This window comes from Akebia trifoliata, chromosome 8 (assembly GCF_017979445.1).
Source record: "Akebia trifoliata isolate Shusen 1 chromosome 8, ASM1797944v1, whole genome shotgun sequence".
In the NCBI taxonomy this organism is placed as follows: Eukaryota; Viridiplantae; Streptophyta; class Magnoliopsida; order Ranunculales; family Lardizabalaceae; genus Akebia; species Akebia trifoliata.
This window is the reverse complement of record NC_141382.1, coordinates 14,081,172-14,101,139: the sequence shown is the minus strand read 5'-3', so window position 1 is coordinate 14,101,139 and position 19,968 is coordinate 14,081,172. Positions and strand designations below refer to the sequence as shown.

Genomic DNA, 19,968 nt, shown 5'->3' with positions numbered 1-19,968 from the left:
ACTCAATGACCCATAGTAATATTTGAAACCTTCCTAAGTTCGTCAAACTAGCTTGATTCATAAAGTAACGTTTGGTCAGTACAAACTTGATAAAGTAAGGGATTTTTAAAAAAATAAAACAAAATTGCATAATCATAAATAAATAAATAAATAAATTGTTTCCATCATAAACAAAATCTCTGGTCAAAATTTTCTATTAGGATCCGCTTTTCTATTTCTATACACCACGAAGTACTGGATACAATCCTCTCTTACTCCTTTCACTTCGTAGGGCATTCTCTCATAAGTGTCTATTTTTCCCGCCCAATCTACTTTCTTCGTTTCCTCACAGTGATTCCACCGCAGAAACCAGTGTTTTCAACTCAAAATCAGATCAAGACATGGAAACCCTAATTCCTCAAGTCGCTGAGCTTCTCAACGATACGCTTAGCCCAGAAAACACCTTTGTTGGCTCTGCAACTGAAGCCCTCGATCGTCTCTCCCTTCTTCCCGATTTCCCTTTCGCACTCATATCCATTGCTACTGGTAAACCCTAATCGAATTCTACTGTTTCTACACTTGTTTCGATTTCAAAAATTCTATATTTTTGTTGTTTTTGGTGACTTGGTAGTGGTTATGACTTTTGACGATGAATTTATCACCATTGATTGAATCATTGAAATGTAGGAGGTGAAAATCAAGGGCAGAGAATAGCTGCTGGCACGTATCTCAAGAACTTCACTCGGCGCCATATCGATGGTGAACGTTCTTCCTCGAAAGTCAGATTGGAGTTCAGAAATCGTCTCACTCATGCTTTGCTTCAAGTTGAACCAGCAGTTCTCAAAGTCTTAGTTGAAGCTGTAAGCTTATTTATCTTTTAAATTTTGTTTCAATTTGCTAGTTATGAGGGCTAAATAGAAAAATAATTGTTCTTCCTCTATATTTGTGCAGTTTAGGATTATAATTGTGAATGAATTTGTTAAGGAGGATTCTTGGCCTGAACTTGTACCCGAATTGCGATCAGTTATTCAAAATAGTGATCTTATCAGTGAAGGCTCTAATACTCAATGGAACACCATCAATGCCCTTACGGTGCTTCAAGCAATTATTAAACCTTTTCAGGTATTGAAGTTGTGCATCTTCAATAGGGGTTTGAATTTAACTTTATTTATTTATTTTTTTGGATGTGGTTCATGTTTAATGGCATATTTTCTTTCCTTGGATGCATTTCGTACTTTTTCCAAGCAAACGCTTATTTTTTGGTCACACTGATTAACACAGGGTTTGTATTCCGACAGGCAACTTAATTTAAGTTTCTAACTTGTTAATGTGGTAGAATATGAAGAAATTTGAATTTATTAAGATTCTTGGATGAATATTACAAAAGCCCCAATAGGGTATTTATAGATATTACATTAACCAAGATATAGGAAAACTACCTAATATAAATATTCTAGAATATTCCAATTGATATATTCTAAATATCAATATATATTCTAGAATATCCTTCATCACAACCTTCCATTTGTGATGAGATACACTAATAATGATACAGTGTATCTCATGCATCTTATTTTCTAGCATCCTCCCACAATTGCATGGTCCTTTGAAAAAAGAATATGCAATCGGTTTTTTTTTAAATAATTACTTGATCTCATTAATGAATATGTTCATTGATCGTCGAAGTGTCAATCGTGCTTGCTGGTGGTCACCGTCTGTCTATGAAGTCCATCATTGTTGCATCCCGCTCTTTTTGAGTCTGTCGAAGGCGATGACTTATTAGATCAAATCTGTCATGATCTCTCCCAGAAGCATAAAAAGTAGGATTGTACCATTTAAATGAAAGAACTCTTGTTGGAGAGATTTTAGATAGGAAAAAAAATGAGATCGTGTAACATGAATGTGTGAAATTGGGAGATTTGTAGAGATATAGAAGGAGTTGTGATTTTTATTAAAAAAAAAAAAAACCTAAAATAATAGCAAAGAAGAAAATAACAGATATCTAGATCCGGAACATAGAGAAAGATGGTATTTATATTGAAAAAAAAAACTAATAATGTAAACAAAATGATTAAGGTTAGGCGATGGTGGTGGCGTCATCGTCGAAGAACGGTGCCAAGATCAATGTGCTCAATGAAACTTGAGCTCTGATACCATGAAGAAATTTGAATTTATTAAGATTCTTGGATGAATATTACAAAAGTCCCAATAGGGTATTTATGGACATTACATCAACCAAGATATATGAAAACTACCTAATATAAATATTCTAGAACATCCAAATTGATATATTCTAAATATCAATATATATTTTAGAATATCCTTCATCACAACCTTCCATTTGTGATGAGATACACTAACAATGGTACTGTGTATCTCATGCATCTTAGTACAATGCATCTTATTCTCTAACAGAATAGTACTTAGTATGGACTAGTTTGTTTGTTTCATTGCAATTATATGTATAACCATTTTTGGCAATCTATGTCTTGTTTCATGATTACAACCTGGATTTGATATATTTGTCGGTAACATTATTTTGAGTCACAAATGTGAATATAGGTCTAAGAGTTGGAGTTTGTATTTTTTTTTCCTTTCTTTCTTTCTAATATCAATATGACTTGCTCTAATAGTTTAGGGAAGACTTGCTCTTACATAAGTTTTTTTTTCTTCTAATGGTATGGATCCCTCATTATTATTAATCTTTGAACATATGTGATGCGAGACTAGAAGAAAATATCCATATTTTTTTAAAAGTTCGTTTGAATTGTCTCCTTTAGTTAACTTCACGGGCTTAATTTGCAAATTTGCAGTATTTCTTGAATCCCAATCTTGCAAAGGAGCCAGTTCCGCCACAGCTAGAGCTTATAGCAGAAGAAATTCTTGTTCCTTTGTTGGCCATCTTCCATCGCCTCGTAGAAAAGGTTATGTGGGTTAATTTTTTTTTCATATTCTAATTGACTTTATTTTTCAAAAAGTAAAATTTGAAGAGACGTGGAAACATTGGGCTTCGTGGTGCGCATAACAGACTCTATTAATCCAAGGCAGACCAGAAATGAAAATCGAGAGAATCCTTCTCATAATTTGCAAGTGCTTATATTTTGCTGTAAGTTACCTATATTCTTTCTGTTAACTTTTCTTTTTACTAAGAATCTTTATACTATTATTTTCTACTCTTTTTGATAATCATAAAGTACACAATTGCTCGACTTTGTAAATTCCCACTTGAAGTTGCACGAACCAAACATACGCTTGGTGTTTATTGAAAATTCACCAAAAGTTTGTTGTTGTAGGTGAGGTCGCATATGCCATCTGCTATAGTCCCGATACTTCCCTCATTTTGTCGAGATCTATTTGGGATACTGGATTCGTTGACTTTAGATGGTAAGATTTCAGATGATGGTTATTTACTGAGATTGAAGACAGGGAAGAGGAGTTTGCTCATTTTCTGTGCTTTGGTAACCCGACACCGCAAGCATTCTGATAAGTAATTTTGTGGATACACTCCATTTGGTTTCATTTCTTTCCTTTCATTCTTGTTTATGTCTAGCAGCTCACTTTTTTAATCTTACACTCTTAGGTTGATGCCGAACATCATAAATAGTGTTTCCAAAATAGTAAGGAAAAGCACTAATATCAGTGTAAGTTTAACACACCTCTTTATTGTTTCTTACCAATTAAAGGAAATCAAGATGGATTCTGCAGTTTCTTGGCATTGTCCCTATGCTAATTTCCAGTATTTGTCTATATATATAGGGTCAGCTTCAAGAGCCAATAATGTAGGTAATACCATAGCCAACATTGTTTTTCCTGTATGGGCTGATTTTTTGTGAGAATGATCTCCATGGTGAGGAGATCATCCTCACAAAAAATCATCTCATTCTGAAACTTCTAACCCCAGTTTACAAGTTGAAAATTCGTGGATCGTCAATTTGTAAACCACTTTTGATGGGGCTAGAAGTTTCAGAATGGGCTGATTTTTTGTGAGGATGATCTCCTCACCATAGAGATCATCCTCACAAGAAATCAGCCCATTTTGAAACTACTAGCCCATATAGGATAAAATATGTTGACTATGTTATTCGGTCTTGAACCTGACCCTATATATGTACATACTACAGTTTGCTCGTCCCTATGCTACGGGCATCCTCTTTGGGGTTTAAGGGGGTGAAAGAGGAAAAACAATAAATTTGGAAGGGTATTATTGGAAAAGAAGAAAATGAATATAGAAAATTGTAGGGGTGTTTTTGAAAAGGGGTAGAAGAGACAAAACACTAAAGTTAGGGGTATTCTTGGGAAGGGGAAGAAGAGAATAGTGGAAGGACAACCTTCCACGAGATGTGTTTATGAGGTAAGAATCTTGAGACAAAGGAGTGGGATCCACCGATTTGTTTTGTTATATAGATATATATTTGCTTGTGTTATGATTAGCCTATGATGTCCAAATATATCAAACTGGACTCACTCACATGGTGGTTATGTAACTTCCACTAGCTTAGTGGACATGTTTTCTTTTATCTCACTTCTTTCTTGGGTCTATTGTGGTTCCTGATTCTGCCTTTATTAGCATTCTCATGTATTATTCATCACGCAGAAGCTGGATTTCCTATCAGAGCGGATTGTTTCGTTAGCTTTTGATGTTGTTTCACATGTTCTGGAGACCGGCCCTGTATGTTCTTTTACTTTGGTTTTATTATCATGAAAATTCTTCTGAGGAGAAGGTTTTTCATCTTTCCTTATGATTATCTTCATGTACTAACGAAAGTTGATCAGTGGAAGGGGGTACAATGCTTACTTTGGTCAATCTAACAATATGGACTGAAGTAAATTTTGACTCTATATAATCATTTTGTTTCTTTATTAATACAATTGGATCTTCTACTCTATGGTCACCATGGAGTTTACTTGAGCGCATCATTTGTTCTTTCGTTAAGATTTTGTGTTTCATGCAAATACAGGGATGGAGATATGTTTCACCTCATTTTTCAACTTTGCTAGATTCTGCAATCTTTCCAGCATTAGCAATGAATCCAAAGGTGAAATTACATATATAAATTCACTCTCTACCTAATACTCATGTTGCTAACCAATTATAATCCCATGATGGGAAGAAGGGAAACTCTATTCCCTTGTGAACAAATGAAGAGGAATACTACGGTATTGCATGCGTTCCAAAAATTAGGGATAAGGATGGCACAATGGCCCATGTGGCATGTGTTTTTAGAGTGGGGACTTGTCACTGTTTGCAACATTGTTTACATTTTTTTTTCTTTTTACGTGGTTGAGATGCAAGAAAATAACAACTGGGTTCCAACCAGTTGCTTGTTTCTAATTTGAAACAAATATGGCGTGGGTACCCATGGTTGGGCCTACTTTTTGTAACAAGCATGCTTGACCCTTGGAATTCCTGATTTACATGTTACAATGTCATGTGTGCTTTTGACACTAAATTGGTGTCTTCTATATATATATATGGGAGCCATTCGGGTGCCCACCATTTGGCCAACACGTTATGTCCTACATGGGTTAGAAGTTTTGGAATGGGCTGATTTTTGGTGAAGATGATCTCTATGATGAGGAGATCATCCTCACCAAAAATCAGCCAATTCCAAAACTTCTAACCCCATCTATCTATCTATCTATCTATATATATATATATATATGTGACATTTGAGGGACAGAAGCAAAAACAGAATATGTGACAAAGATTTGCAGTCGTTCAATGAGAGCAGATCAGACGGTCCTCAACTTTTGTCCAGTTGTAAAAGTACGAACCACGTGATGTGCAATAAGTTTGGCTTATTTACTAAAAAACCCGTCAAAATTGTAATCACCTTCCTCCCCAAACAAAAACTCATTTGACCCCTCTTTCTCTCTCTCTTACTCTTCTCTCTCACTCTCCATTAACGAACCAGCACCCTCCATTAACGAACCTGAAATCTCATTCGACTCTTCTGTCTCTCTCATAAATGAAAAAAATCTCATTTGACTCTCTCTCGTACTCTTCCATTAATGAACCAGCATTATGAAGTACCATTGACATACCTGTGAAGCTAGCACAACTGGTCTTTGTGCTAGTGTTTTTGATAACTGGTTAATTAGTGGTCCAACCTCTTTTCATTTCTTTAACTTAACTGGCATTGTCATGAATAGATGTTGGTGATCGAGAGTTGGAAAGACAGTTTTTCAGGGGGGGTACTGGACTTGTGCTAACAACCTCAAAGTTGCATTGCAATGATGTCAACTGAGCTATGAGTTCAAGCCCTTTGAAGAAGGCCATGTTAAGAAACAAAATGGTGTTCATTATTGATATAAATTATTTTGTTATATCCTATTTCTCCTAGCTTTTAACGTATTTTTCTTCTAAAATAAATTAAAACTTTGTCATGCCATTTACATACAAATTCTGAACTTCTTAGAAAATTATAAATCCAAATCACAATTAATTGCTGTGAACCAAATTCATAAAGGGGATCAGCTGTTGTTGATAAATAACGTTGAGAAGCCTTCAACAGCTTCTCTCCTTCTCCAACACCAAAAATCTGTCTAAAAACCTTCTGCACCCCACCTCCTTGAACAATTCTTGGCTTATAGCTCCCAAACTCAACTTTCCCTTCATAGTTTCAGATATCTTGGGTCCCAACCTCACTGTAAATCAGAAAAAAAATAATCCAATTAAACTTTTAAATCAGTAATGCTTTCAGTATAGCAGTAAATGTTTCGACCAAATTTCAGATTTGAACAATGGGGTTTATCTTGGAATCCATTAGAAAAAAGGGGAAACTTGGGTACATGACATTATCAATTGAAAACAGATTTTTGTGAAGATTTAGATTGAGAAAGGAAGAAATTCATGACGAGAAAAAAAACCAATTTGTGTATAATCAGTTCTAGTTCTGTGCAATTTTTCAAAATGAAACAATCCCAGAAGCAAAATATTTCATTGTTGGGGGTTACAGCCTTCAACCCATGGACTGACACTAAACGTCAAAATTGGAGAAGATGGACGGGAACCATAAATCTTATTATTTATTAGTCATTTAGTTGTATAACTTCCAAATTTTTACACCAGTTACTGAAGGGCCTCCAAGACCACCACTGTAATTCCTTTTTTTTTTGTTGGGGGTGGGTTGTTAGCATGTACAAGTCCAAATGGAAAGAAGAGTATGAGAGATTTAGAGAGTCAAATGAATTTTTTTCCGTCTGTGGGGATGCTGGTTCATTGTGGTTATAATTTTGACGGGTTTATTTGTAAATAAGCCAAACTTATTGCACATCACGTGGTTTGTACTTTTACAGCTATATATATATATAGGGTCCCTTTTGGCAGCCAATGTTAGGGAGCCAACGCTTTTTCTTATGTGGGTTAGAAGTTTTGGATGAGCTAATTTTTTGAAAGGATGATATCTATGTCAAGGAGATCAACCTCACAAAAAAGCAGCCCAATCTGAAACTTCTAACCCCATCAAAAGTGGTTTATAAATTAACGGTAAAAATTAACAGTCCACAATTATTCAACTTGTAAACCACTTTTGATGGGGTTAGAAGTTTTGGAATGAGCTGATTTTTTGTAATGATGATCTCCTCACTATAGAGATCATCCTCACAAAAAATCAGCCCATTCTGAAACGTCTAACCCATGTAAGACAGTACGTTGGCTCCCTTAATGTTGGTTGCCGAACGCTACCCATATGTATATGTTCGCCATTACATAGGCCCATAACTGCAGTTCTTTACACATTGGGTACTCAGTTATTGCCTAGCTGATTTTAGTTTTAGTGATACTTGTGGTTTTATTAAATTACTTTCACACCACATATTTAAATATCGAGATAATTTATCAGTTTTGCAACTCACTTCCTTGTATGATTTGTTATTAGGATATACTAGAGTGGGAGGAAGACACAGATGAGTATATGCGAAAGAATCTTCCATCTGACCTTGTATGGAAGTTTGCTTCATTAGTTGTGATCTTTCTTATTGCTCTCTCCTCTCCCTATCACACATGCATGTGCACACACACAATCTTGTTTTCTTTGTCTTTACAACTTTTGATTTTGTGGAATATATTGCCCCTCAGGATGAAATTTCTGGATGGAAAGAAGACTTGTTCACGGCCAGGAAAAGTGCAATAAATTTACTTGGTGTTATTTCAATGTCTAAGGTTGATCTCCCTTAAGAATATACTTGTTTGGAGGTTGCTAGTTGTACCCATTAGTAAAACCTTCCTAATGCATGCAGGGGCCTCCAAATGGGACTTCTATGACCTCAACAAAGCGTAAAAAAAGTGACAAAAATAAAGGGAAAGAGCAACGTAGCTCTGTTGGGGAGTTGTTAGTGCTTCCCTTTTTGTCAAAGTTCCCCGTTCCTTGTGATACTACTGCGAACCAAACTACGATTGAAACCAAGTGAGTCTACAGGAACTCAATCATGGAATATCTAATATTTTTGATAATCTTGAGATATTTTCTGAGTTTTAGGAAAATGATAAAAACTTCAACTTCTGCAATGTGTCTGAATTGTCTTATATAAGTTCTTGCAAAGACATGTTTACCGTTAATAGCATAAATTATTTTATGTTTTTATATACGTTTTTCAAATATCCTTGAAAATGATGTAGTTGAGTTTTTTTATGAGTATTTTATGTTCTGTTTAACATTCTCGAAAAGAAAGCCTATAGGTGGGTTTTATTTGTACTCTCACTTACACAAAGGGCTGCCCACTGAGTGAATGTTGTTGATCAATTCGTTGGTTGACTATATGAATTGCATTGTGCAAGGATGCACTTCAATGACATAAAAGACTATCTCTTGTTTTTTCGTTTCACATATTCTTTGCATAAGAGTTCTCTTTGATTTTCATCAAGCTTCTACTTCAAACATGGCAGTTATTATGGTGTTCTGATGGCATATGGCGGCCTCCAAGATGTAAGGAGATCTCACCCTCTTTAGTTCAGCAAATTAAGATCATCTAAAAGAAAAAAGGTTATAACTCTTACATTGCTTCTACAGTTCTTAAAAGAACGGAATCCAGGGTACACAACAACTCTGGTTCGGACTCGGATGCTACCACTATATTCTTTATCTCCATGTTTACCTTATTTAGTTGCAACTGCAAACTGGGTACTTGGAGAGTTCGCATCTTGTCTCCCTGAAGTGAGGCATCTCTTCCACATCTTATCTTATGCTTATTTCTTTCACAATTATTATTTTTCCTTTAATATGCAAACTTAACTTGTAGAAGCCCTCTTTTTGTTAACTTTGACCTTTCTGGTTCAGGACATGAGTGCAGATATATATTCTTCATTACTAAAAGCATTAGTTATGCCTGATTTGGGGGATATCTCTTGTTATCCTGTCAGGGCGTCAGCTGCTGGGGCTATTGCTGAGCTTCTTGAAGTAATGACTAACAGATTGACATTGTAAATTCTGTTAATTGAGGCATTTACAATGCCACTATTTTATTTTGCTGCTCTTAATGTTCACTCTTTACAGAATGACTACTTACCACCTGAATGGTTGCCACTCCTGCAAGTTGTGGTCAATAGGACAGATAACGAAGATGATAGTGAGTCCTCCATTTTATTTCCGCTTCTGAGTAAAGTAGTTGAAGCAGGCAATGAAAATATTGCTGTTCACATTCCATACATTGTATCGTCCATGGTTGGCACTATTTCAAAGTGGATACCCCCTATTCCAGAGCCATGGCCTCAGGTACCTGAGTGATTTCTTCCTCAAAGATTTTCTTTTTCTGAATTATGAGCTAATTTGAGTAAATCTGTAGTACTACCACTATGGATGGAGACTGTAAAATGGGTTCCACATTGGAGATCTTGACAATTTTGAACCTTATTGGAGTTCTGTTAATTTGATGAGAAAACATAATCTTTTAATTTGACCTTGGTGAGGTAGTAAAGTCTTGTATGTTACCATAGACCTGGGCTCTAAACCCTGCCTTTGCCTGCTTGTTTAGCTATAAAAAATGACAAATCATTTAAGAGGTTGATTTATGACCTAGCTTTGCTTTGTGAAGGAATCTTTCCTGATTTATGAATGGTTCTTACATCTATAGTACTCTGAGTGCAGATTTATGCATATCATTTTAGGCTTTGGCACTTATTTATCCTGGAATTTGAAATGCTGCTAATTTTGACTTGGATGTGGTTTAATTCTTTTCAAAGCAATATAACCATTAAAGGAGTGTATGAATGATACAATTCTGCATTCTGTTGTTTTTTTATTGTTTGGACTTTTTTGGATTCATTTTCTTTTAAGTTGTTTAATGTGCTATGGTCTTAAAGATGCACTGACAGTGCTAACATGTTAGGTGGTTGAGCGGGGCTTTTCAGCACTAGCAGCAATGGCTCAAACGTGGGAATCTTCTGTCCTGGAAGAAATTGAACAGAATGAATCAAGTGAAAAGTGGGGACCCGGTTGGGCTACCATCGGTAGAGCATTTTCAATTCTCTTGCAAAAGGCTTGGCTCACACCCTTGGAATCAACGGTATATTTTTCATAGTTTAGTCCCAAATCAGCGATGTCTTCCAGTTATCTTAATATTTTGTGTAACAATCTTACACACCACTGAACTATGCTTTAGCAAACTCGTTGGTTTCCTTTTTCAATGTTTCGAAACATGTTGGATTTCATTTGACATTGACGTTTTGTCGTGGCAACTTTATTGACCAGGGAGGAGAGATTTTCAGTACATTACCCCCTCCATCATGCATAGATGATGCATCAACACTGCTTAGGTCCATAATGCGATCTGTTACTGAAATCAATGCAGTTTCAGACTTGAAATTATCTGAATTGCTGATAGTTTGGGTTGACATGATTGCGAATTGGCATTCTTGGGAAGAAGAGGAGGATTTATCAATCTTTGACTGCATCCGAGAAGTAGTGGATTTACACACAAAATATGATTTGAAAAACTTCTTTGCTAGAAGGATGGCTGCACCCCCAGCCCCACCAGTTCCACAACCTTCCATCATTGAAGGAATTGGTGCATTTATCAGCGAGGCCATCTCCCAGTACCCATCTGCGACATGGAGGGCTTGTTCATGTGTCCATTTACTACTACACATTCCAAATTTCTTGTTTGAAACTGAAGGTGTCAAGCAGTCTTTGGTAATTGCTTTCAGTCAGGCAGCATTTTCTCGTTTTAGAGAAATCCAGAGCAATCCCAGTGCACTGTGGAAGCCTTTGTTACTGGCTATTTCATCGTGCTATTTGTGTTATCCTGATTTAGTTGAGAAGATTTTGGAGGACGATAAAGGCTTTACATCTTGGGCATCTGCACTGGGTTTTATTTCTACTAGCTCTTTTGAACCTGGTCTGTCAACTGAATCCGAGATTAAGTTAAGTGGTTAGTATTCTTAAGATATGGTTCTTTTGGATCCTAAAGAAGCAAATTTGGATTCTTGAATATGTGCAAGGTATATCTTCTGATTGGCATCTTATACAATTTAGTTGGCATCTGTATAACTAATATTTTGCTAATATAGCGTTTTTGGGATCCATCCAACCCATCTTGCGAATCACTTGGTTTGAAATTGTTATCATTGATTTGGTGCCATGGATAAGTCCACAAAATAGCTGTTCATTTGATGGCTAGGATTATCAGATTTTTGTATATTGGGGATTGTTGTCTCACTGTTCTCTGTTGTTGCAAAATTTCTATTCTTATCATGTTATGAACATTCAAGGGAATTATTTGGAACGCTTTCTTTTCCATTAATAATGTCTCTGATGGTTGCTTGACATTGGCTCACAGTGATGGCACTGGTGAAGGTTGTTGAACGGCTGCTGGGACCTAATGGGGATCCAGGTAGTGGATTGGTGCAAGACTGCTTTGCTTCGCTTATTGAGGCAGTCATACGTCTTAAGGAGGTTCAAGAAGAAGAGGAAAGTGAGGATGATGGGGCAGAAGATGACGAAGAGAATGAGGATGAGGAAACTGATGATGATGAGGTATGTGGATCCCAATTTCTTACTTTAAGGTCTTTTATTTCTTGAGGATATCTGAATTAACAGAGGGTATACACTATAAGGATAATCTGCCAATGGTATGTCTAAACTTGTTGCACATCAAGGGGAACGAAGATCACTGCCTTCCTTATTATGATAAGATCTTGATTCCACAGGGCGACCTTGAGTTCTTAAGGAAAACAGAAATATAAGTTTCTCTAAACGAGTTTAATTTCAATTGAAATCAAAATAATAAAGAAGTAAAGCATCCCTTACAATGGCTTGCATACCATACTTAACCCCAAAATAGTGAAAGATCAATAAGCTTACCCAAACAAGTAAATAATCCTAAAATAAGAGATTGCTAGCTGAATTTGACTCCTAACCCTAAAACGGCTAGAAAAACTTGAGAGCAAAATTTTACTTAGTATAGAAAATTTCAAACTCGGACTGAAGTTTGACCACCATAAATGACCTCTTTTTGAGATACGTTTCAGAATAAATCCTGTATTAGAATAGTGATCCTGATAACAGCTCACAAAATTATGCTTGTTGGAAGCTAGGATGTCCTATTATTTGCTCTTTTAGCATGCTTTTGTTTGATCCAGGCGCTTCATGAATTCTTCTCTCCTTTGGACGATTGAAGAAAATATCGCTGGTTAGCACATTGTGTTAAAAAATTGAAAATCGGATTGGCTACCATCTAACATTTTTGCCTTACGTTTTTCTAATCAACTTTCATGTACTAGTTAAAGAACAAAAATTAAAAGAAAGGTTGACAGTGGTTTTCATTGTTTTTTGGGGGGCTTTGACTAGGACTCTGAGGATGATGAATGTGAAGAAACTGAAGAAGAATTCCTGGATAGGTATGCCAAAGCAGCTATTACCTTGGAAAATGGGATGGTTGCTGAAGAAGGGGACGTTGAAGATCAAGATCAGGAGCTTGAATTGGGTAAATCAATTTATACTTTGGTTTTCCAATGTCATTTTTTTCTCATTGATTGTGAAAATGGTTTGCTATTATTGGAATCCCGGTTCAATGCATTTGTTCTATGGCCTCAGTTTGGCTATAAGTTGATGGTTTCCCTTGGATGATTATGTTTTGCCATTTAATGTCACTAAATTATTGAAGTGTTATTGTGGTTCATCTCCCTGAGCAACGTGGAATACTGTACAATACTTATGCTTCCACAGATTCAAACACTTACAGTTGCCTCCCTCGGCCTTAATAGGAGTCTGACCCAAAATGACAAATTTGCAACCTTTTTATTTTTTTCCCCCATCTTCCATTTGAAACCATCTGTTTTTCATGCTGCAATATTGCATGGTGAAACATGATGTGTTATTCGTTCGTAATCTCTTGCTTTTCTTGCACAATGTTTTAATTCCTAAAATAAATGGTGTTAGACTACATATGTAAGAAGAGCTTCTTTATTGGTCCATGGGATCCACGAGCTTACTAGGGAACTTTGCTACCCTGATCCTCCTGTAAGAAGCATGACCATAAAAAATTACGGGATGTCTGATATATAGATGAACTTGAGTCATAATATTTCTTAGCCTGCAAAATTACTTGATATATAGATGGTCATGATTAACCGATTGATGGAATTTTTGGGCTACAAGCATTTCAATGGCCGGGTCCTTGTTTGGAAGCCTCGGGTTCCTGGGTTACTCATTTCCATTGTGGATAGTGATGCTACGTGCTTCTGCTTTGTAGATTTTGCAATGGCATAAATTTTATTGCTATTTGTTGTTCAATATTTCGTGTCATTTTGCTGTTCTCATGTTGGGATTGCAGGTATGTTAGGTGAAGCTGATCAGCAAAGATCTGTACTCTCATTGATAGAGAGGTACAACCAAATTCTCATAAAAGGTCGAACTTTTCCACCACAGCTTTTAACAGGTTTCCTGAACTCCTTCCCCGAGTATGGTTCGTTTTTTCAGCACTCTCGATGAGAACTATATTATTTGAGTAATATATTGTAATGGTATTGCTCAAAGAAAAGAATGTTTTAATTTGTGTAGCATTGTTCTATTTTGATTTGCCGCATTCGAGCCTTGTTTCAACACATTCTTTATAATGCAAATAATAATATTATTATTATTTTTGATAAGTATGCAAATATTATTTCTGTGGTCATTGCATGATATCAACTGTTGCCTGGTCACCTGAATCATTCCATCAGTTTTATTAAAAGAATTGTGTAAACTTTTTTTGTTAAAAACATAAATAATAGATCTATTAAGGATTAAAATTCTAATTCAGTATTGTAGAGTGCTGGTATTAGATTTAATTTCATCACGGAGTTCAAGACAAAACTGGAGCTCTTATGGTGCGAGTTAGATAATTTCTTTACAGGAGAGATGATGGGCATGCCTAGGGTTTTAAACAATATAGGGAGCTTTATTGATCAACGGTAGGGCCGAGGTTTCAAGGGATTAAACTGAGGTGATAGAGCAGATACAGGTGGGGTTCGTGAAGTTGATGCATAGGAGAGTGAAGAACCACTTCCATCACTTTTTAGGTGAATATATGAGCCATTCAGTTCAGCTACGTCTATGGAGTGGTTACTTGTTTATTGCGTAAGTACCTTCTCATCAAACAGAGGGTAGAGATGCTTTGGATTTCCAAGAAAAATTATATCTTAAAAAAAATTATATTAATCCCTAATAAATAAGAATTGATCTCAAAGAAATTTTTTTTTTCATCTTTTATTGTCGTCTGTTGATGGAGTCTCAACTGTCAACTCAACGATGGAGTCTCAACTCAACTTAAGAGAAACCCAGTAATTGTTCAATTTAAGAGAAGTTATGAAAAATTTGGTAGTACTACTCAAAACCAATAGATAATGAGTGGTGAGGCCTAGGAGCTTATAAGGAGATAGCCAGGGAAATAAGTGTCTGATGTGGGATTAAACTCCACATGTCCTTGCACGTGTGGATTGGATTGGGACTGAGTTTAGTACCACATGGGACACTCATTGTCTTGTCTCTCACCTTGTAAGCTCTTGCTCCTTTTCACAAATTGTCAATTGATTTTGAGTTGGACTCCCAAATTTATAATGGTATCAGAGCGTTAAATTTGTATAGGTTATGGGTTTAAATTTTTCCACCTTTATGTGTGAGGGAGGACTGTTGAGTGTATTTTCCTCCGCTCTTGGGTGTCTTATACCCCAGTTAAGCCCTGTGAACCTCTTATATTCATAATTCTCCCCTTTTCAAGTTCTTTCAATTCACAAGGTTTGAAAGGGGGATTTATTCAAAATTGATACTTAAAATATAAGAAATTGCTTGCCCACCGGAAAATCAATCTGAGAGTTCACAAAATCCCAATGGACTCCTAACGTGAGTAGTTTTGTAAATTGGGGATGGCCTCAATACATGCTGCTTTGTGTGATTAGTCAACTTGGGATTATGTGAAATACCAGATTGACTTTTATGTGAGATTTTTTTTCTTCAAAATATTAGTATTGATTAACAGAAATTGTATTTTTTTAATCTCATCATTGCATACATTGAGGTTATAAAAGTTTATCCAGATTTCAATAATATATTCTTACCGTGACTTGGTCTTTTGATTAAATAAAATGTAAGTTCTCTTTTGATAGAGTTAATAAGGTCTGTACGCTACATGGAAAGAGTGGTTAGGTCTTGGAGCAAGTGGTCTACCACACGTTTACGTTTTCAACAATGTTTTAATGGTGAAAACAATGACTGGATCTAGTCGGACCATAGTTTAATTTAGTTGGACCAACTCACATTTTTAACAAATATTAAAAGTCGTGATAATCTGACTATCTTAAGTGGCACACTCAATCAACTCGACTGACGCGATAAGTTCGGGATTCCTAGTTCTGTAAGCCTTGAGATAAACGGTTCTTTCAGGATATACTTTTTTTATGGAGAAGTGCATGTTGATATCTTGAGACATATAGATGTACAATTTTTGAACTTGTCACATCAGCAGAGTCATTTGAGTGTGCCGTGGGGTAGTCAGATTATTCTGATTCAGAGTAAAAATATATTTATTTATTTATTTATTTTTCTTAAACTAGCTTTGTTATTTTCATAAAATTTATATAATATTCACAAAATCCGGTTTAGCAAACCGATTTTTTTAAAAAATCGGGTCGGACCACGGTTTCTGTCAGGTTTTCGAAAACACTGATATTCAAAGGAACCAGGAATCATGAATAAGTCGCTCCCTCCATAAATAATTCTATAATAGACCGGCCCGAATTCCAATTTAGGACATTTGCTGTGCTTAATCATGTCTTGACAAAGTCTTGTAATCCTCTTCAAAATAAAAAATTATAGAAGCAGCTTGATTGCCCCTTTTCATAGAGATGACAGAGGAAGAGAACTCTTCAACCTTGCAAGTGACAGCTTCAAGTCAGATGGTGATTGCTGCTACACGTTTTGTTTTACAAAGTAAAACCAATCACAACTCTATAAATACTTCTAAAGATGATGAGCTTTCTCCATCTTTGAACTCTCCAATCATTCTTTCTTTTTCCTTCATAACAGCTTTCAATTTATCTCCTTCAGTAGCACATTACATCCTTTTTTTTTTTTCATTTTTTCTTCTCAGTCACAATTTAATTCCCTTATCATCTCTTTCCCGGGTACAATGAGGACTACTCTAATGATCTCTTGCTTGGTTTTCTTTCTTGCCATCTCAATAATGCCTTCGGTGTCATCCATGTCCCTCAAAGTGGGTTATTATCGATCAACTTGCCCTTCGGCAGAGTCAATTGTGAGGAAAGCTGTAAACAAAGCTGTGTCTCGGAATCCTGGCTTAGCTGCTGGCTTAATTAGGATGCATTTCCATGATTGCTTTGTTAGGGTACGTGTTAACCACTATGTGAAAACTTAAAAATTTTACAAGAAAATTCGATGGGCTAAATCCCACAAATTTTAGAAACCGAATTTCCGTGGCCCATGACCATTAAAATTTTTTATGTTCCCCAATTTGATGGCTTAGAGCTATCAAATTTCTCCCATCCTCCATTAATTTGATGATTTTGATCTGTCGAAAAATAAAATTTGACAATGAAAATTTTAACGCTTTTGTCCATCAAATTTTACGAAATTCGATGGAAATATAGGATTTTTTTTCACATTGTGAACTGACCTTTTTTTCATTTTTAACTTTATCTAAAGATTATAACAAGATCCAAGGTTTAAAATCTTGTCTTGAGGCAATGTTTCTGTAAAAACAAAAATCGAAGCTATCTTGATTGATACATTCTGAAATATACTTAGAAAATTGGAAACATTCCATATTTTCATTTTAATTTCAAGTCATTGACTTCTTTTGTTATTAAAGAAGTACAATCCTTGTAGTACTAAATATGTTTATATTTTATGGATTTCAGGGGTGTGATGCATCGGTGCTACTTGATTCAACACCGGGGAATCCTTCGGAGAGGGAACATCCTGCAAATAATCCAAGCCTACGTGGCTTCGAGGTGATCAATGAGGCTAAGACTCAGATCGAAATGCACTGCCCACAAACCGTTTCTTGCTCCGACATCCTTGCCTTTGCTGCCCGTGATAGTGCCTATAAGGTTGGAGGTATTGACTACGCTGTGCCTGCTGGACGACGTGATGGACGTATCTCTCTTAAAGATGAAGTTCCACAGAACTTACCTCCTCCTTCCTTCAACGCCAAACAACTTGAGGAAAATTTTGCCCGAAAAGGTTTGTCTCTTGATGAGATGGTGACGCTCTCTGGGGCACACTCGATTGGTGTCTCACACTGCTCTTCATTCTCGAACCGTCTTTACTCCTTCAATTCCACCCATCCACAAGATCCTTCAATGGATCGAAAATTTGCTGCATACTTGAAAACTAAGTGTCCTTCTCCATCAACCAGTGGTGCTAGCCGAGATCCCACTGTGCCACTCGATGGTGCAACACCAATAAGGTTGGACAACAAATACTACGAGGAATTGAAGAACCACCGAGGTTTATTGACTTCCGACCAGACACTATTGAGTAGCCCTTCAACGACATGGATAGTGAGGAACAATGCCAAACGTCCCTCGACCTGGGCCACCAAATTTGCGTCTGCAATGGTACACATGGGGTCCATTGATGTTCTTACCGGTACACTAGGTGAGATCAGGAAGAGCTGTGGGGTTGTGAACTAGGAATCCGCCTTTCCTGTTTTGCATGTTATCTGTTGAGGAATTGTGAAAATTCGATCTTATATTCTTTATTTGGTTTGTTATTTGTTAATCCAACTGTAAATTATCATTATTATCATTTGGTTAATTTATGACTTATATTTTTTATTTATTTGAATCTTCTTGCTTCTCCCCCTCTCATCTTTTCTTTTCTTTTTTGTTTCTTTTAAATTCTAGTTCAATGGCTAGTTTGGGTTGAGAGTTAACCCCCTAGTAGGAGGATCCTTACCAATTATAAGTTCGTTTGGAACTTTAATTTCTTGCAATAATCTTCAATGGTTTAGTTTCAAGTTGTTGAAGTTCCTTGCATCTAGTATAGTTCATTTTTCTTGATATTTTAGTTTACTGGTATCCATGTGTATACTTTTAATGGCTTAAGGAGGAAGAGACTAATCCCTTACTATGTGAGGTAATCTTCCCCTTTCTAAGTCTATGAATACATTATTTAAAGGAACATTTACATGCATACACTCTAGCACACACTACACTCTTTTATTTCCAAAATGGTTATTAGTTAAAAGTGTGAAGTTACCAGATTTATATTTAAAACTTTAAACCAACAAAAAAAAAAAAAAAAATTGTCCAACCCATGGATATGTCCCTAGAGTTTCACCAGTAAAAATATATTCCCAAGTGAGTACATATATGTATGGTTAATGCTTGAGGTTCAAAATGGTGAAATCCAAACAGATTTATACCAACACCTCAAGCTCCCAAAAAATTCCAACGAGCATGATTCATCTTCAATAACTAGCTCATTGAACCTATAAGCAATCTAAGGGACCTACTTAGGCCTTTATGTGTTTGTAAATATCTTCTTACCCTTGACCTCTAGGTTAAAACGAGAAATGAGTCCCTAAAGCTTAAAAAATCAGATTTCTAAAATCTTTTTATGGTGTTCATTCACACCTTAAATTATTTGAATAATGGTGACTCCTAAACCTAAGTAGATGAGGTCAAAACCCATTGACCCCACCATATTTACACACTCAATCTAAAAAGTTTCAACCTTGAAATGAAATTTGACACCCCACAAATGACTTCTTTTTGAGATGCATTTCAAAACCAATTATGTAGGCCTTTTCGTTAACTTTTTGAATTGATAGTATAATAGTGATCCTGATAACAACTCACGAAGTTATGCTTGTTGGAATCTAGAATGTCCTATTATTTGCTCTTTTAGTTTGCTTTTATTTGATCTAGCACTCTATGAATTTTTCTATATGTCTTACATCCCACACACACAAACACACCACAATGTGAAAAAAACCTAAATTTGACAGACCAAGGGGTCAAATTGGCATCAAAAGCTTCATTGTCAATTTTTTTTCAACAGGCCGAAATCGTCAAATTAATGTAGGATGGGAAAAATTCGACGACTTTAAGCTGTTGAATCTAATATCAAGACCTTCAACTGCCCTAGACCGTCAAAATTCAGTTTCTAAAATTTTCTGTCAAGTTTTCTAGTTTTCACGTAGTGCACACACACACACACACACACACTCTCTCTCTCTCTCTCTCTCTCCTCTCTCTCTCTCTCTCTCTCTCTAATATATATATATATATATATATCCATTGGATGATGAAAGAAAATACTCTAGTTGGCAAATAAGGTTAAAAAAATTTAAAACTAGATTGGCAAGATCATCATCTAATATTATTTCCATAGGTTTATCTAATAAACTTTTATGTACTTTGTAAAGAAAAAAAATCAAATAGCAAAGTTGGCAGTGGCTTTTATTATTTTTTGGGGGGCTTTCGTTAGGATTCTGAGGAGCTAGGATGATGAATGTAAAGAAACAGAAGAAGGGTTCCTGGAATTGCAT

The 19,968-nt window shown here is 35.9% G+C and overlaps 2 protein-coding genes across 5 annotated transcripts; both read left to right on the top strand.

The window, feature by feature from the left end:
* Positions 1-246: 246 nt before the first annotated feature.
* Positions 247-14,055, top strand: LOC147396220 (ARM repeat superfamily protein). Of its 4 annotated transcripts, none has more exons than XM_086450396.1 (21): positions 253-525; positions 667-839; positions 931-1,101; positions 2,793-2,903; positions 3,008-3,085; positions 3,273-3,466; positions 3,560-3,620; positions 4,574-4,648; positions 4,938-5,015; positions 7,860-7,922; positions 8,060-8,143; positions 8,221-8,387; positions 8,846-8,906; positions 8,991-9,134; positions 9,258-9,377; positions 9,474-9,692; positions 10,306-10,482; positions 10,668-11,346; positions 11,755-11,951; positions 12,765-12,900; positions 13,750-14,055. In XM_086450396.1, exons 1-21 carry the CDS (start codon positions 381-383, stop codon positions 13,905-13,907), a joined length of 3,291 nt encoding a protein of 1,096 aa, XP_086306522.1. In that variant the 5' UTR covers positions 253-380; the 3' UTR covers positions 13,908-14,055. The 4 variants fall into 4 exon arrangements, 2 of the variants coding, with proteins under 2 accessions (XP_086306522.1, XP_086306524.1); XM_086450398.1 differs by having other exon boundaries at positions 254-525; positions 8,867-8,906; XR_015180506.1 differs by lacking the exons at positions 12,765-12,900; positions 13,750-14,055 and having other exon boundaries at positions 247-525; positions 10,668-11,416; positions 11,755-11,894.
* A 2,262-nt stretch (positions 14,056-16,317) lies between these two features.
* LOC147396219 (peroxidase 5-like) lies at positions 16,318-18,159 on the top strand. Its single transcript, XM_086450982.1, has 2 exons — positions 16,318-16,797; positions 17,330-18,159. Exons 1-2 carry the CDS (start codon positions 16,582-16,584, stop codon positions 18,104-18,106), a joined length of 993 nt encoding a protein of 330 aa, XP_086307108.1. The 5' UTR covers positions 16,318-16,581; the 3' UTR covers positions 18,107-18,159.
* Positions 18,160-19,968: the final 1,809 nt, after the last annotated feature.

Bases quoted from the DNA above. Each gene is read 5' to 3' on its own strand.
- LOC147396220 (XM_086450396.1), top strand. From the start codon at position 381: ATGGAAACCCTAATTCCTCAAGTCGCTGAGCTTCTCAACGATACGCTT. The intron at 5,016-7,859 runs GTGAAATTACAT...ATTTGTTATTAG, and splicing joins CATTAGCAATGAATCCAAAG to GATATACTAGAGTGGGAGGA. The intron at 10,483-10,667 runs GTATATTTTTCA...TTTATTGACCAG, and splicing joins TCACACCCTTGGAATCAACG to GGAGGAGAGATTTTCAGTAC.
- LOC147396219 (XM_086450982.1), top strand. From the start codon at position 16,582: ATGAGGACTACTCTAATGATCTCTTGCTTGGTTTTCTTTCTTGCCATC. The intron at 16,798-17,329 runs GTACGTGTTAAC...TATGGATTTCAG, and splicing joins TCCATGATTGCTTTGTTAGG to GGGTGTGATGCATCGGTGCT.